Raw genomic sequence first — 16,843 nt, forward strand, 5'->3', positions numbered from 1 at the left:
TATATCTGGCCCTAGCAAAGACTGAAGTGGTGACTTGAAGGTATCAGCCTCAAAATTCCTGCACAATTTGCCCACCACTAATTTATCATAGGAATCAACAGAAGAAACCAGGGCAACCACAGGCTACTGCAGTGCTGGAAATTGCTGCATAATTTTATTGGGGAAGGTATAATGTTTCCCAGCAAATCTGAGGTTCAGTTTCAGCTTATCAGGACTGATCTACTCCACCTTCCAAACACTATCAAAGGCTAGTGGAAAGGGCACCGTAACAGGTTTAGATGAAGCTGAAGGAAATACCTTTTTTACCCCAGAAGCCAAAGACTCATTAGAAGATTCAGGTTCAACAAGGAATTCCTCATTAAGCTGTAAAATCTGTCTAGCTTTTGCCAACCAGGCAGGATAAACATCTGAAGAAAAATGCTTGCCCTGAGAGCTAGTGGACTCTAGCTCCTCCTCAGATAACTGTCCCACTTCATTGCCTTCCATAGCAACTGATTCAGAAAGCGCATCCCCAACTGCTCTAGTTTGCTCTGTTGGTGCCACAATTTCTTCTAAATTAAATTCTATGCAATTGCCTTAGCTCCCGCCACGACCCACATGTTGCCTTTCAACTGGAGAGAAACCAGGGGAGGATACTGAGGAAAGAGATCCCACAGAACTGCAGTGGAAGGAGATCTGTGGCATCTCCTCCTTTTGTGGCTTTCAGATTTAAGCTTCTGTTTCTTTTTGCATTTCTTGCTTCTGAAAGACCTCCCTCAAGCCAAACTAATAGATTTAGAAGGAAGAGAATCCTTTATCTTCTTCAGAGAACAACTCTCTTATCCACTGCAGGAATTTGGAGAAATGACCTCCCCAGGAAAAGGCGCACCAGTGAGGGCAAGCCACTCACCCCTTCAGTGGTGTGACTGCCGCCTTTGGAATTCAGATGTGCTGTGTACAGAATCAGACCGTCCATATTCAGAAGTGCTGTTTTCAGAAATTGCTCTGTTTTGGGCACTGGTATATGAAACACAGAGGAGGCCACCAAAGAGAACATATGCCTGCCAAAACCAAGCTCTTTCCAACAGAGTGAGAAGCAGCCCTCTGATAAGCGCTTCACAATATTCTATGGCAAAGGAGCTGTGATGAGCTTGAGGGAAATCACCCCAATTGAGGTAGAATTGTGGAAAGATTTGCTGTGATCAAAGACCAGCGCTCTACAGAGGTCTTAAGGAAAACTGCTAAATGTGGAATAAGTCACCACAATCCTGCTGGGTTTCACCGAGGTAGCAAGACTAATCATCACTAGCAGAAATAATGATGATAATGATGCAGGGTGATGAGGTCTAACCCTTCCCCTCCCCAGCCACCACCCTGACAAACAATGCCCATAGTCAGCCTTATGAAAGGCAGAGTTGAAAGCTTAATTTCTAACAGTACTTGAAGTGTGTGGGGGATTTTTGTTGGGATCGTGGTTGGAGAGGGAAGAGTTAAATATTCTCTCCCTGTGCACAATTGTCCCAATGAACATTTTCCTCCTCCTCCTCTCAATTTGCTTGAAACCACAGATGCTACTGTATACTATGATTTTAATACAATGCGTAGTTAGGCTCTTAGTATGTTGAAATGCTAAGGTCCAAGGCATCTTTTGCATCTTAGAAAATAACATTAGAATTGACTTCTCCGGTTTAGTGAAATTAAACCAGAAATAAATATAATCTGTGGACAGATGCCTTCTTCACATAAATGACGAGGAAGGCATCTAGTCATCTGTGCAAATGCACCTTTTCTGTATGTACACAGGTACTTGGTATGTGCCTGACCTTTCGAAAATGAAATCTCCCTCTAAATTATTGAATCCTCTATGCAATATATTTAGAGTGGTGCATACCATTTGGATTCTACCAGACTTCAAAATAAAGATAATTAACTGAAGTATAACGCAGAAATGTGTTCAGATAATGGCAGCACCATTAACCTGGAAACATTATCCCAGGTATTACTTAATTACAAAAGGTTTAATAAGATTGAGAGGTTTATAATTAGCTCATAACTTCTCCCGTATTGAAACATCTATCCACACAACAAATGTTAATTCTTTGAGAACACAGTATCAAATGATCATCATAGCAGCTATTAGACTAAGTTATGAACTAGGAAGTTCCCTGTTTAAATCTGCTATCTGTCACAAATTAAGTAGATCATCTTAGGCAAGGCACTCTCTCCCAGTCTCAGTCATCCTCAGCTGTAATATGAAGACTAGTAATACTGACACTTTAAGGCTGTGGTGTGGAACCTTTAGCCTGCAGGCCTATGTTGGCGTGGTCTAAATCCCAATTAGACCCACATAAATCACACCTGTTGTCTTGGGCTCCATGATCACTGCAGATGGTGACAGCAGCCACGAAATTAAAAGACGCCTGCTTCTTGGGAGAAGGGCAATGACAGGCCTAGACAGCATCTTGAGAAGTAGAGACGTCACCTTGCCAACAAAGGTCCGTATAGTTAAAGCCATGGTTTTCCCAGTAGTGATGTATGGAAGTGAGAGCTGGACCATAAAGAAGGCTGATCGCCGAAGAATTGATGCTTTTGAATTATGGTGCTGGAGAAGACTCTTGAGAGTCCCATGGACTGCAAGAAGATCAAACGCATCCATTCTTAAGGAAATCAGCCCTGAGTGCTCACTGGAAGGACAGATCGTGAAGCTGAGGCTCCAGTACTTTGGCCACCTCATGAGAAGAGAAGACTCCCTGGAGGACACTGATGCTGGGAAAGATGGAGGGCACAAGGAGAAGGGGGCGACAGAGGATGAGATGGTTGGATAGTGTTTTCGAGGTTACCAGCATGAGTTTGACCAAACTGCGGGAGGTAGTGGAGGACAGAGGTGCCTGGCGTGCTCTGGTCCATGGGGTCACAAAGAGTCGGACACGACTAAACGACTAAACAACAACAACAAATCACACCTGCCTTCCCCATACCCTGACATCATGTGTGGGGCAGGTATGGATGTGGCTACAAAGGAACAATTTGGAGCTTAAGGTGAGTGACAGGGAGCGCACTGAGATTAGCTGCACTAGGGAGTTCCCCACTGGGTGGAGTATAAGAGACCAGACAGTATTAAAGGTACTTTGAGCCCAAGTGAACGAACACAAGAATCCTGAACCTTAAATTGGCAAATAGTGCAGCTCTAAGCAGCAGAGTAACATGTTGCCAGTAACCTGCAGCTTTGGACCAGATACAAGGGGCAACCCCACATAAAACATGATGCGAAATCAATATTTGAGAAACCAATATGCATGTACCACTATGGTCAGGCTATCATGGTTCAGGAATGGTTGCAGCTGGTGTACCAGTTGGAGCTGGTAAAAAGCACTGCTGGCCACAGAGGTCACTCTAGTGACAGAGATCAATCAAGGTATACTCCCAGACTGCGTACCTTAAAAGGGAGTGAAGTCCCATTTAGAACAGGTAATTTGACCCACAAGGCCTCAGAATTCAAGCTCAGTTTATTGACCCTTATCCAGTCCAACACTGCATCTACGCACCAGTATGAACATGCTCCCGACTCAGATGTAATGGAGAAATAAGAGTTGGGTAGCATCAGTGTACTGATGATACCTTGCTCCAAAACACCCAATGACTGCTCCCAACAGCTTCAGAAAGATGTCGAACAGAATTGCTGACAAAATAGTGGTGCCCCATAGTGAAAACACCATGGAGCTGAAGAGCCTTCTTCCAAGACTACTTTCTGGACACAATCCTGCAGCTAGGAGCAGAACCGCTGCAACACAGTGCTACTGATACCCATCCCACAGATTCAGTCCAGGAGGGTATCATGTTCAATGGTACTGAAGGCCACTAGGGGATCATGCAGAAGGAGCAGGGTTGCACTCCCATCAGGGCAAACAAGGCTGGTCCAGTCCCAAACCTATACATACAATGTATAACAGAATGATGTCACTGGGCTTATTGTGAACCTTTCAAAATTCAGTGAACTTTTGTGGCAACTACAAATAAAGCTTTGCCCATAAAAACATATATTAAGAAAAAGTGAGGTGCCGTTATTTCAAGTTATTCTGATCTTGGGTGTGGCTGGCCATCATTCAGGCTATGATGATAAATATAGGAAAAAATGAGCTTTTTAAAGAACATTTAATTTACCTTGTTACAACCTTTTCATAGACAGAGCTTTAAATTAGAGATTTGAAAGAATTTCCCCCAAGGATGTAGTTTAATTTGAAAATATAATTAACTTTGGAATAATTATTGCTACCACTTCACTCCTTCCAACTTCCCTAGAGAAAAAGCAAACTTTTGCTTGGTACCCATGAAATGAGAAAGTCATTGTAATTTTACAGCGTTTAAGGACTACCAAGGAAGACATAATAGAATTCTATTGCTCAAGGAACAGAAAGGCAAATTTACAACAAAACACTCAAGCGGATTTTGTAAAGAAATAAATATTCTGCTAATCTTTAAATTATTTTCCAAAAGCCAAAACCTCCAATTAAATTTTTGCTTGCTGTGCTGTTATCAGTTACTCCAATTCTGAAAGTTTTGCATACTATAGCACCTTAGTAATTTAGCTAGTCTGTCCACTCCCTACCCCGCAATTCGAATAAATAATGCTGCCAATTAGTTCTAGCGAAACATGTTGGAAACATACTCTTTTTGTCAGATGTTACGACTAACCTGCTCATTCATTAGGAGGAGCATGGTTCTCTGGATAGAACAATTCACATGTACAGTGGTGCCCCGCAAGACGAATACCTTGCAAGACGAAAAACTCGCTAGACGAAAGGGTTTTCCGTTTTTTGAGTCGTTCCGCAAGACGAATTTCCCTATGGGCTTGCTTTGCAAGACGAAACGTCTTGCGAGTTTGTTTCCTTTTTCTTAAAGCCGCTAATAGCCGCTAAACCACTAAGCCGCTAAGCCGTTAATAACCGCTAAGCCGCTAATAGCTGCTAAGCCGCTAATAGCCGTGCTTCACAAGACGAAAAAACCACAAGACGAAAAGACTCGCGGAACGGATTAATTTCGTCTAGCGAGGCACCACTGTATACAATCAATCCTCTGCCCTCAGTTTATTCTCCCTTCTCATTGGAACCACCAGCAGCATAGCTGCCTACCAGGACTTCTAGGTAGTGCAAGTCCCCATAAGCAGTGATGCTGCTGCTAACACATGCAGCAAGCAAGCGGAAGTATTTCCCCCATGCAATAGGTACACAGCTAAGATGTAATATGAATTGCCTGTTGTTGTTTAGTCGTTTAGTCGTGTCCGACTCTTCGTGACCCCATGGACCAGAGCACGCCAGGCACTCCTGTCTTCCACTGCCTCCCGCAGTTTGGTCAGACTCATGCCGGTAGCTTTGAGAATTGCCTGGCTCACCACAACTTACAAGGATGTTCTAAGTTACATCTGGAGGGCCACAGCGAGCACTGCCAATAACATCTGGACGGTTCCTCACCCCTGCTCCAAGCCATATATATTATATTGTGCAGCAAGAGGTCAGTCTGCAAAGTTAGGTGTGATGTTATTATTCTCCAGAGGGATTGGGGCAGGACTGGTAGGGTTAAATGCAGGGTGGCCAATGAGAGGCAGAGCCAATTAATTCTAGTTTTGTTCCCATTAGTTTGCAGGAAAACTATTATTCTTGCTTTATTTTCACACCAAAAGTCCCTAAGACGGTTGGATGGCGCTTGTATGCCTCCTTCCGGCAACTCCTGCAGCCAAGCTGGTGCGTTGCTCTGCTTTCCTTTGAACCACATCAGCAAGGCCGAGAGGCGGGTCTTGCTGTCTGGGTACCCAGGACCTCCACACACACGGCTCAGGTTTGTGCCCCAAGGAGGTCACTTAGGTGCTGCCAATGGAAATGAAGTCAATTTCCAGAGGCACACTTCATTGTATCTTGAGACAGATGCCAACAGCAACAACTCCTGAGCCACATGGCAACTTTGGCTCTCAGTCTCTCACTTCATTCTGGGCCTGTAGCTCAGGCTTGATTCTTTATGCATCTATGATTTTGAGGACAGGAGGGTGGTTTGACTGCTCCCTCTGCCTGCTTCCTTAAATCTTCAGTCAATGGGTGGTACAGTTTGTTCTCAAAGGAGTCTGAGTCTGGCTGCAAGTCAGGGTTAGGCATGACAATCTACAGTATATCAAGAATATGAATTTTCTCTAGTATATATCACAACAAAATCAGTCTAATAAGACTGCACAGCCTTTTTGAAATAATGACATGCCCACTGAAGTAGCATATTAACAAGCAGATCATCATAATTAAATAATGCTTTAAGGTTATGTTAAAATCAAATTCTGTAAAATATATTCTCACCAGAATTACTTGAAAAATAGTTGGAACAAGATGAATTTCTTCAACAAGGCTGTAAAAAAACCCCAGAAACCCAAATTAAACCATTGAACATGAAACAGTGTGACAAAGTCTTTGTTGCTAAAATCTGTGACCCAGAACCTCAGCCCCTGACTACCTCTTCATTTAAATAAGTTCTACCACAGCTATTAAAACATAAGAAATCCAATACTGCTTTAAAAATTACTTCTTGGTCTACCTTACAGATGTGAAGCAAGTGAGTGGAACAGTAAGTAAATTAATATTTTTTTAAAGGCAGATATTAAAATGCATTAAGTCCATCAAATGGGCAATGGAGGCAGTAAAATAATTTGAAGTAATAGGCTACAGTGGATATGCTGAAATTAACACACATACACCGAAGCAGCTTTTTATGTATGCTTCATTAGCTATTTTATCTTCTCTGCTTTAATACATTCAAGTATATTAGAATCACATACTGTGTATCTGAGAAGTGATTAACCACCAGGTTTCAGATTAAGGACATTCAACTTTATGACAACAGAGAGCTACAAAAGCCATTAAAAAACTGTTTAAATATGGGAACTTGACCAATTGGCCTTAAACTTCTACCACCTCAAATGTGCTTCCAAATTCCCTTCTTTTGCCATGTTACTCCTTATTTTGCCTCATTTGTCCCTAGTTTTCTGACTCTGCTGTGCTCTCCTACAATTCAGGAGATGAATTTTACCTGAGTTCAGAGAAAAATAATCCAAAATCAACATAAGAAAAGCAAATCTTACACACTTGCACAAGCACGATTTATGTGAGGGTGACAGCACATCAGTCGCCCAAATAGCTGTTGTATAGAGGTGGCCAAAGGAATGGTTATGGAAAAACAGGCCAACCAAAAAAAGTAGATCAAGTCATTAAAAAGCAATGTCTTGTGTCTGATGGACACTTTAGTCTGAACAGAATTTTGAAGCACAGTTAGAAGACTAATTTATACAACAGTTCGTTTTTTTATTGAGAGATTCATTTTCCCCAAGTGTCTCGTGAAACGGGGTGGTGGTGGGGGAGATGTAACTGTTCCTTGTTGATATATTCAATAAAGTCTCACCAAAACTCGCATGTAGATTTCAAAGTACTCATATCTCCAAACTTAATATTGACTAAGGCGTTGTACATAGCTGTAACAAGCCCTTTCCCCGTGGGGCCTATATTCAATATATACTTTCTAATTATGAAAGAGTATGTATAGCATGTATGAGGACCACAGAATTGCTGATGAAATTGAAACCGCACAATGGCCATTCCTTGAGTCACCATTTGTAGCTGTTCTTTGGTGGGTGGGTCATATCCTCCCCCCCAAAAAAACCCTCAATCTATAATAACCCTTAGATCCAAATTTATATTTCTACTTAGAATTAAGTTTGAGTCTTTCTGTAAGAATAGTTCTCTTCTTAAGTAAGTGACAGTACAATCCTAAAGATGATCATGCAGAAATAAGTCCCACCATATTCAGTGATGTTTAAATGTGTTTATGATTGAGAAAATACGGGAAAATGTAATTTGATGGCCAGAATACTAGTTCTTTGAGTTCAAGAGGGTTTTAGACTCAGCAGGAACCTACATTACATGGCTCACTACAGTTAAAACTGAAGGAAGTTTCAAAAGCAGTTTATAATATGACATATCAAGGGTCAGCTGACTGATCTAAGATAAGGAAAAGTCAAGCTCTCTGGTTTCTGGCTCACAGAAGTAGTGAACGTACAATTGGATTACCTTGTAAAAACGGGGCTATACTCTGTAAGGGCAACTAATAGCTTTAGACCATAAGCAGGTACTGGGTCAGGTGCCATTAGAATTTGCTGAAACCTAGAACAAAAGAAAGAACAACCTTGTGAAACACAAAGGTAACTATTCCACCCATCATTTTCTGTAGGAAAATATGCTAGCAGTTGATCAAGTGAACTTTCCCTTAATCTGTCCACTCATACATCCTTCTACTGACTTATCTACTTGTACAATTTTTTTGAAGGGAAAGCTATGTGTTTTGAACAGCAGAAAAATCAATTTTCTGCTAGTCTTTTGTAACAGGATGACCCTATTAGCAGTTGCAGGATTTGCCTTGGCAGCTTCTAAAGTTCAAGCCAATTTTCTATCTGCTCAGCAGTAGATTTTATTATTAATTTGAGTATATTTTTTGTAATTATCATTTGCTTTTTTGGTTCTCTTTTTTACTCATAGTTGATGTATGCTTGAAACGACTGCAACACTTTTCAGTTGAAGGAAAATTGGACTAATTAGGACAAGCCATATATATTATAGTTGAAGAAGCAAAATAACTTGTGTTTTTTTTAAATCACACTCAGAGGATTAGAGGAAACCTTGTTTCTCTTTAGGAAGAGCCAGGCAGATTGTAAAAGGGTTATGCAAACTTGGGTGTCCTGCAGCTGTGTTGTTTCTACAATAAATATAGTGAAGGACTGTATAAAATCTCTTACACTGAGACATCTGGCAGAAAAATGTGCGACACTGTTTATGAATCCGACTGCAGTTCAGAAATGTGCAGCCAAAACAGATTGGTTATAGAATTAGTTTTGATTAGAAAAACTGTTCTGTACTTACTGAGGCAGCAATGAGTCTTTAATGAGAGACAGAAGCTTGTTGTTTGAGTTAAGGTTCTCTTTCTCTTCAGCCATGACCTCGTGGCTCACAAGCAGTGATGTGGTTTCTGAGAGCAACCGCAAGCTGAAGAGTCTCCACTCCACTAAAGAAGAAGAAAGGAATCAATGTGCCAAGAATGTGTCCGCACCGATGCTTAATTAAAGCAAAATGGGTATTTCAGTTGATGTGGCCATATATTTACCATTTTGACTGGAGACCAAAGAAACTAAGGGTGGGAGGATGTAATCCATAACCTAAAGGAAGGCATGATAAAGATCTGGCTTCAATTATACAGACATGACGATATTTCATGTATACTGCAATCCACGTTTATTTCCCAATTATAATAAATTACAATTCATAAATAGAGAAACCAACTTCACTCAGGTAAATTGTTTCAGTATAACAAATAAGAATATGTTCTTTTAAAAAATAAATAAATGTACCAGTTCTTAACTGAACACCAACATAGAATTCCAACCATCATTTTTGCAAGGTAATTGGCATTGATTTTTAGGAAAGAAAATACAAACTTCAGTGGCACAATGTTGCTTATTTAAGATACAGACTTGAAGTCTCTGCATCATTCAATAAGGCATTCAGCTCACAAAGTTTGGAAATGAAGTACCTCAGCTAGAACTTAGTCCGCCTGCCAAAAACATGGTGGTCCTTAAAGCAACAGTTGTAGCAGTGAGTCAGGGGAGCAATTCACCTCCCATCTCCTGTGGCAGAATTGGCTCGCATGCATAAGTGGGCAAAGTAGGGGATGGATTCCTTGCTTCTGCTATATATTCTGATAAAGGATCTTGGTGGCCACTTTCTACCCAAAGTCCCAGTTTAAGAGCTTCTGGGCCACAAAGGTCCCCAGCTCCCCTAAAGGGCTTGACACATTGGTCCATACTCTGGTGGGCTCAAAACCTCAGTCCAATGCCCTACTGGTGAGCCCAGCAACTGTGCCCTGCATCATACATGACTTAGTGCTCTGGAACTAAACTACAGTTGTAGCCTAAACAAACCAACACAAACCTCTTCTTGTGTATTGCTCCTTGGACCCCAGGTCTTTCCTGTGCATGGTAGCACAAAATGATGGCAAATAAATGACTGTAAATCTCTACTGATCTTTAATTGAGCAGTACTAATTTGTACTTAATTTATAAGTAAATTTCCTTGACAAGGTTTTGTAATGTGAAAAAAATCTAAATAATCAACTCTAATTACATAATACTGAATATGCTCATACGTACATGAAATGCCTATAGATTAACTCAATTACTGGCTGCAGACCTTATCATTCTGGTCCATTAGTTTGAAGAGAACATCACGTCCATATACTTAATTCCCATTTCCTTAATTTCCTATTGCAAGCAATTTTGCTCCTCTCTACAAACTATTATTCACCACCCAAGGTAGCTTAAAAACTATTTTACTTCATGAAAACAAAGAACTCTGTTGACACTAACTAGCTTAACCTCTGGGACTAATCTTAGACACACATTTCTAGTCAGAGAAAAAGATATCCTATTAAGAAGTTTTATATTTGAAGTATTGATCTGGAACCTTGAACATGTCTAGCTTCAATTTAACAAGAAAGCATTAAGCTCCTTTGGGTGCTCAGCATTTATATTCATGGATTTCAAGTCATGCTCAACCACCACCAATTAGAAGACATCCCTGGAGTGAAAGTATTTCTTTAAAAAAAAACCCCAACATTATATATATATCATGCAAATGAATTACTGCACAATGCTGCTAACACTTATATTCCAATAATTACAGTTACACACCTTTTGAGTGATAGAGCACTACTGCAGTTCATGCCACTAACTAACACCCGGAAAGGTCATGAACAAGTCATTATGGACCTCTGTATCATCTCTCTAATACAGTGGTACCTCGGGTTACATACGCTTCAGGTTATACACTCCACTAAGCCATAAATAGTGCTTCAGGTTAATAATAATAATAATAATAAATTTTATTTATATCCCGCCCTCCCCAGCCGAAGCCGGGCTCAGGGCGGCTAACATTCTAAAATCATTCATTATAAAAATTAATTAATTCAAGCCACTGGCAACTATTGGGCCAGAGCTCCATGAAGATTGCCGAGGGAGGGAGTCAGGCTGTGGCCTGGTCCAAAGGCCTGGTGGAACAGCTCTGTCTTGCAGGTCCTGCGGAAAGATGTCAAGTCCCGCAGGGACCTGGTCTCTTGTGACAGTGTTCCACCAGATCGGAGCCACAGCCGAAAAAGCCCTGGCTCTAGTTGAGGCCAGCCTAACTTCTCTGTGGCCTGGGACCTTCAAGATGTTTTTATTTGAAGACCGTAAGTTTCTCTGTGGGGCATACCAGGAGAGGCGGTCCCGTAGGTACGAGGGTCCTAGGCCATATAGGGCTTTAAAGGTTAAAACCAGCACCTTAAACCTGATCCTGTACTCCACCGGGAGCCAGTGCAGCTGGTATAGCACCGGGTGAATGTGATCTCGCAGCGAAGACCTCATAAGGAGTCTCGCTGCAGCATTCTGCACCCGCTGGAGTTAGGACTTAAGAACTTTGCTTCAGGATAAGAACAGAAATCGGGCTCCGGCGGCGCGGCGTCAGCAGGCGGCCCCATTAGATAAAGTGGTGCTTCAGGTTAAGAACAGTTCCAGGTTAAGAACGGACCTCCAGAACGAATTAAGTACTTAAGCCGAGGTACCACTGTATACATTTGTAGAAGACTGTCACCACGTGGTAGTTTGTGTGACTGCCGAGAGATGGTGCTTGCCCTATGAACTACAGTGTGACACTGTGAGGAAGAGGAGGCTGATAAGGACAGGTGGTGGTGGTGAGATGACAGCAGGAGGAGGAGGACGAGGACGAGGAGGGATGGGGGCTGAAGGAGGTGAGGAAGCTGAGGAAGAAAAGGAAGAGCAGGAGGCTGAGGAGTTGTTGACTGAGGGGGAGGCCCATAGGAGGGAACAAGGACTTGGTGAGACAGGGAGAGCAACAGGGACAGTCCCATTTGCCTAGCTATGCTGCCCACCCCCTCAGCCATGTAGAATTGTGGGTACTTTCTTTTTTTCAATTCCCCTGTTCTTGGGTAGAGAGACAGAGGAGGATCTCTCTCACTCTGTGTGTGGGTGTTGTGTGTTGGGGAGGGAGATGCTCTTGGGTAGAGAAAGGGAGAGAGGGCTATAGTGACCCTCTAAGGGATGCGGGTGGCGTTGTGGGTTAAACCACAGAGCCTAGGACTTGCCAATCAGAAGGTTGGCGGTTCGAATCCTCACGACGGGGTGAGCTCCCGTTGCTCGGTCCCTGCTCCTGCCCACCTAGCAGTTCAAAAGCATGTCAAAGTGCAAGTAGATAAATAGGTACTGCTCCAGTGGGAAGGTAAACGGCGTTTCCGTGCGCTGCTCTGGTTCGCCAGAAGTGGCTTAGTCAGGCTGGCCACGTGACCCGGAAGCTGTACGCTGGCTCCCTCGGCCAATAAAGCGAGATGAGTGCCGCAACCCCAGAGTCGGTCACGGCTGGACGTAATGGTCAGGGGTCCCTTTACCCTTTACCTTTAAGGATTTAAATACAGTGGTACCTTGGTTCTCAATTTTAATCCATTCCAGCAGTCCGTTCAACTCCCAAAATGGTTCAAAAACGATTGGCTGCAGGAACTTCTTGCACTCAATCTGAAGCCATGGAAGCCATGTTGGATGTTTGGCTTCCGAAAAACGTTCACAAACTAGAACACTCATTTCCAGGTTTGCGGCGTTCAGGAGCCAAGCCGTTTGGGAACCAAGGTACCACTCTACTTCTAAATGAATAAAATTATACACAGCTGCCCCGCCCCCTCTCCACCTGAGTCAAACATAGTTCAATCACTTTCCTTTTTACCCCCAGCGCTTCATTTCTATAGCCATGACCCTAATAACTCCTAATGATCTGGAAATACTAAATTCATTAGTGAGAGTTGAGGTGCTAAGCAAGCACGTGGCATCAGAACTTACCGTTGAGTGGTAAAGCGTTAACAACACTGGATGTTGCATTATTGCTTCAAATACCGACAAAGCAGTCTTAACTAGTTCTTCTGAAGCTGTTTGACCTGTTGGGAGACGAGGAATAATTGTAGTACATCTCTTTTGCAAGAGAAGAAAAATGATTTTATATAAAGGGCATGACGGATATCCTAGTTATACTTACCTATTGCTCCATCTAAGTTAGTTTCTCCTGAATCTATTAATTTGACAAAACCCTGAAGAGAAAAATAAGACACAAAAAGAGAAAGGTTAACAAAGACATATGGCTTTGTTAAATAAATGTGTATAAAATAAAGGCCACATAGCAATAACAGTAGATTAAGGTTAAAGGTTTTGTGACACAATGGCAGGATCTCCACAGAGAGAACATAATTTAAGCCTCTTTAGCACATTTACAGTACAGTGCAATCCTATCCAAGTCTACACAAGAGCTACAGAATTCAACAGGATCTATTCTCAGGTATCTAAGTATAAGACTGCAACCTTAATTATTCAAATTCAACATAAGACTTCTAGAAAACACAATTTTCTCTTCTTTGTGCCATCTTTTTTATCTCCCCACATAATTCATACTTTATGGGTAGACTTACGTGTAAGTAGAGAAAACTGTACCCTACTACATTTTAAGGATAACCTAAATAAATCATCCTTCTGAGGAGCAGCAAAAATAAAATATTAATGCTCTGGGATAAGTAAATACTTTGCTATTATTCCCTCTTCTCTTGTGCCACTTAATTTATTTCCATTTTTCTGATTCAATTTAATGCATAGAAGACATTTTATAGGGATGCAAGAGGTATGTCATTGATGCCACAGAAACAGTAATCCACATAAGAATTTAAATATATATGTTATATATAAATTATCAGGTAATTTACATGGCTACCTTTTCAGTATTGAGAGATGCATAGGGGAAAGCATCATCTGATAAAAAAAAATGACCCTGGCACACTGATGATAAATGAGGAACAACTTGATACATTTATTTATAGCCCCCTCTCTTTTTCAACAAAAAAACCTAAAACTGTTTAACAAAAGAAATATAAAACAGAAATGGGTCAAAGCAGATCAACAGAAGGGACACCATTTCTCATCTCTGCAAATTGATTGGCCACGGATGGCATTCCACAGAGGAATAGTATCAAGGGTACATATAAAAATACACAGCATCTAACTGCATATCCAGTAGCCCATTTCACATGCAAAAACACATGCAAACACATGCAACAGCACATCACAAATCAAACAAACACACAGAACACTGTGTCTTATGCGAACATGCACAAAGTAGTTTTTCAGAAACACAAACAAACATGCAGCAGTTATTGTCTTTCATTGCTGTAGCCTACTCTTTCTAACTACAGCGACTTTCCTTTTGACTCCAACATGGGAGCTGCGATCTGTCCAATATGTGGATGAATACCTGCCCTTGGCTAAATCACTGATTAAAACAGGAACTTATACTGAACCATACGGGAAGTTACTGGTTTTCTGTAAAGTCAAGATCTCCTTGACTCATCCATTTTTGGTGTTCAGCAGTTGCCTCATATGAGAGGAGGTGTGAGAATGTGACACCCCCCCGCTCCCAGGAACAACCTCAGCAAAGGGACAATGAAGAAGGGTAAATTTGAAGAAACCCGGTGGCCTTTCGTAACCTTTCTAAAGCAACCTGGATGTACTAGACGTCCACCAAATGGCCACTTTTCGTTTCGGTCAGCCCATAATCCCAGATACTAAGTTTTTATTATCTTCAGGAAACCCACCCTTCCACAGTAGTTTTGCTCAGTGGGTGTTTCTTTCCATTTTGCTCTTGCATGTGTTTGCACATACTTGTCTATTGTCCTTACTTTTATTTCTTTTGACTGTTATTGTTAGGTTGATGTTGAAAACTATTTTTAAAAATTACACACACGGGGGGGGGGGGGGAGAGAACTGGGAGACATGGATGCTTTACTGAGGCAGTTTCCAAGGTATTAGACCTTGGAGCCAGAATCTAAAGCTATCTGACTTTTAGAAGATACCTGAAGGCAGCCGTGTTCGGTGAAGTTTTTAATGTCTGATGTTTTATTGTGTTTTTAATATTTTGTTGGAAGCCGCCCAGAGTGGCTGGGGAAACTCAGCCAGATGGGCGGGTATAAATATTAAGTTGTTGTTGTTGTTGTTGTTGTTGTTGTTGTTGTTGTTGTTGTTGTTGTTGTTGTTGTTGTTGTTTAGCACGGTCGCATTGGCTACTAAATGTACCACATTACAGAACTGGACCACAACCAAATCCCCGTCAATACCTAATTAGACATGCTGGCTTTGGTGGCACTGTTTGGTCCAATATTGTTAAAATGCCTTTCAGTTACTGGACACTGATGGGGACAGTATGCTCGGTCAATTCTGGCAAACCACTTGTGCACTCAATCCTTGTCCATCATAGCTTTTTAAATATAGCAGGAAGGGGGTTGGGCAGCTGGATCCAAGGGGTTGTTAAGGCCTCTTTGAGAGAGGGAGTTGTTCCAGCCTCTTTAAAAGAGGCAACAAATCAATTACTCCTGTCAAAACCTTGCCTGGATCCAGAAGATGTTATGATCAGTCACTCTTGGATCTTAGTAATCTGTTTCATCAGTTTAAAATCAGGCTTTAGGCCTGGGTTTTGGGTGTAAACTGCCTTGGTTGCCCAGTTTGATGGCTTTTTCCATAAGATAACCAAGTAGGACCTGCATGTGCAACATTTATAGCAGAACACCTAATGTCATGCAACTCAGGCACACAACGGGTGATTGCATTCAGCTGCTGACACAAAGGTTGGTGGTTCAAGCCTACCCAGAGACAACTGTGGGCAGGATTTCAGGGGGTTGGACTAGACGACCCTCGGGGTACCTTGCAACTCTACAATTCTATGATTCTCTGTCTCTTCCAGAGATTAAGGCTACAAGGAAGAATGAGAAAGTTTGAGAAAGCCACACTGATTCAAACAGCATGTTAAGTATGGGATTTAATGCCTGAGATTATTTGCAGCACTCTCTGTAAATGACAATGCCCATCCGATAGAAGTGACTGGTTCCACAGGTGTCAAAGAGGTTTGCTTTTACTCATCACAGGCAATATCAGAAGGAGGAAAAAACATATACACCTTTTCAAGCGATTGCCAATATTTTGACATAGCAGTTCACGAACTACAAACCTAAAGGCTGACAGCTTTACCATATGTCAATCTTAAAATTCAGTGCATCGCTCAAGATAATCAGAATGATCCACTCCAACCCAAGGTGTTTAAAGCTCATTTGATTTCAATGGAAGAAAACAAGCACATACTTTAACCTTAGCTGGATTTTGCTCTCAATTTATCCTCTATTCATCATTATTAAAGGGGGAGTGGAGGGGAAGGAACCTTTTATTAAGACAAGAAGGAAGCATCTGTTAAATGATGAGACCTGAGAGGTGACATGATATGGAATTCCAGACACTATGCAAAGACTCTTTCACATTACAAATCTCAATCTCCAGGAGGCCTACATATTAGCAGTGTACCACTGTTTCTTTTCAACTACTACACATTAAAATAAATAAATTTACATTCAGTTACAACCCATATCCTCAACTGCAATCAGACAAAAACTATAGGGCTGATGTAAAGCTGTAATGAGTGACATCCTGTTTAAACCGCCATTCTGCAAAGCAACTACAGAAATGGTTCTTCACAATTTGCCTTGCACAGAAATATACAAATATGCTGATTCATTAAACATTCATATCTTGTACTCTTTGTTCATAAAGTTTGTTTTAGTGAAGAATAAGCAGGACAGAAATGAGAAATAGATACTGTCCTCCTCTGCATTGCATCTGTTCTGGGGAAATTTTTTTGACAGCAATTTGTAGCTCAATACATTAATC

The 16,843-nt window shown here is 41.5% G+C and overlaps 1 protein-coding gene across 9 annotated transcripts in view; it reads right to left on the bottom strand.

Annotated features, from left to right (window-relative positions):
• Positions 1-16,843, bottom strand: part of ULK4 (unc-51 like kinase 4) — a 166,765-nt gene that overhangs the window by 93,992 nt on the left and 55,930 nt on the right. For 8 of the 9 annotated variants that reach the window (XM_028751072.2, XM_077916423.1, XM_028751073.2 and 5 more), the window contains 6 exons: positions 13,128-13,179; positions 12,935-13,029; positions 9,163-9,214; positions 8,922-9,063; positions 8,076-8,168; positions 6,315-6,363 (listed from right to left, as the gene is read on the bottom strand). In XM_028751072.2, the coding sequence (XP_028606905.2) occupies positions 6,315-6,363; positions 8,076-8,168; positions 8,922-9,063; positions 9,163-9,214; positions 12,935-13,029; positions 13,128-13,179 (483 nt within the window). The remainder of the gene's footprint in view (positions 1-6,314; positions 6,364-8,075; positions 8,169-8,921; positions 9,064-9,162; positions 9,215-12,934; positions 13,030-13,127; positions 13,180-16,843) is intronic. The other variant, XR_003709203.2, reaches the window with a different exon arrangement.

Source organism: Podarcis muralis, chromosome 12 (assembly GCF_964188315.1).
Source record: "Podarcis muralis chromosome 12, rPodMur119.hap1.1, whole genome shotgun sequence".
Lineage (NCBI taxonomy): Eukaryota > Metazoa > Chordata > Lepidosauria > Squamata > Lacertidae > Podarcis > Podarcis muralis.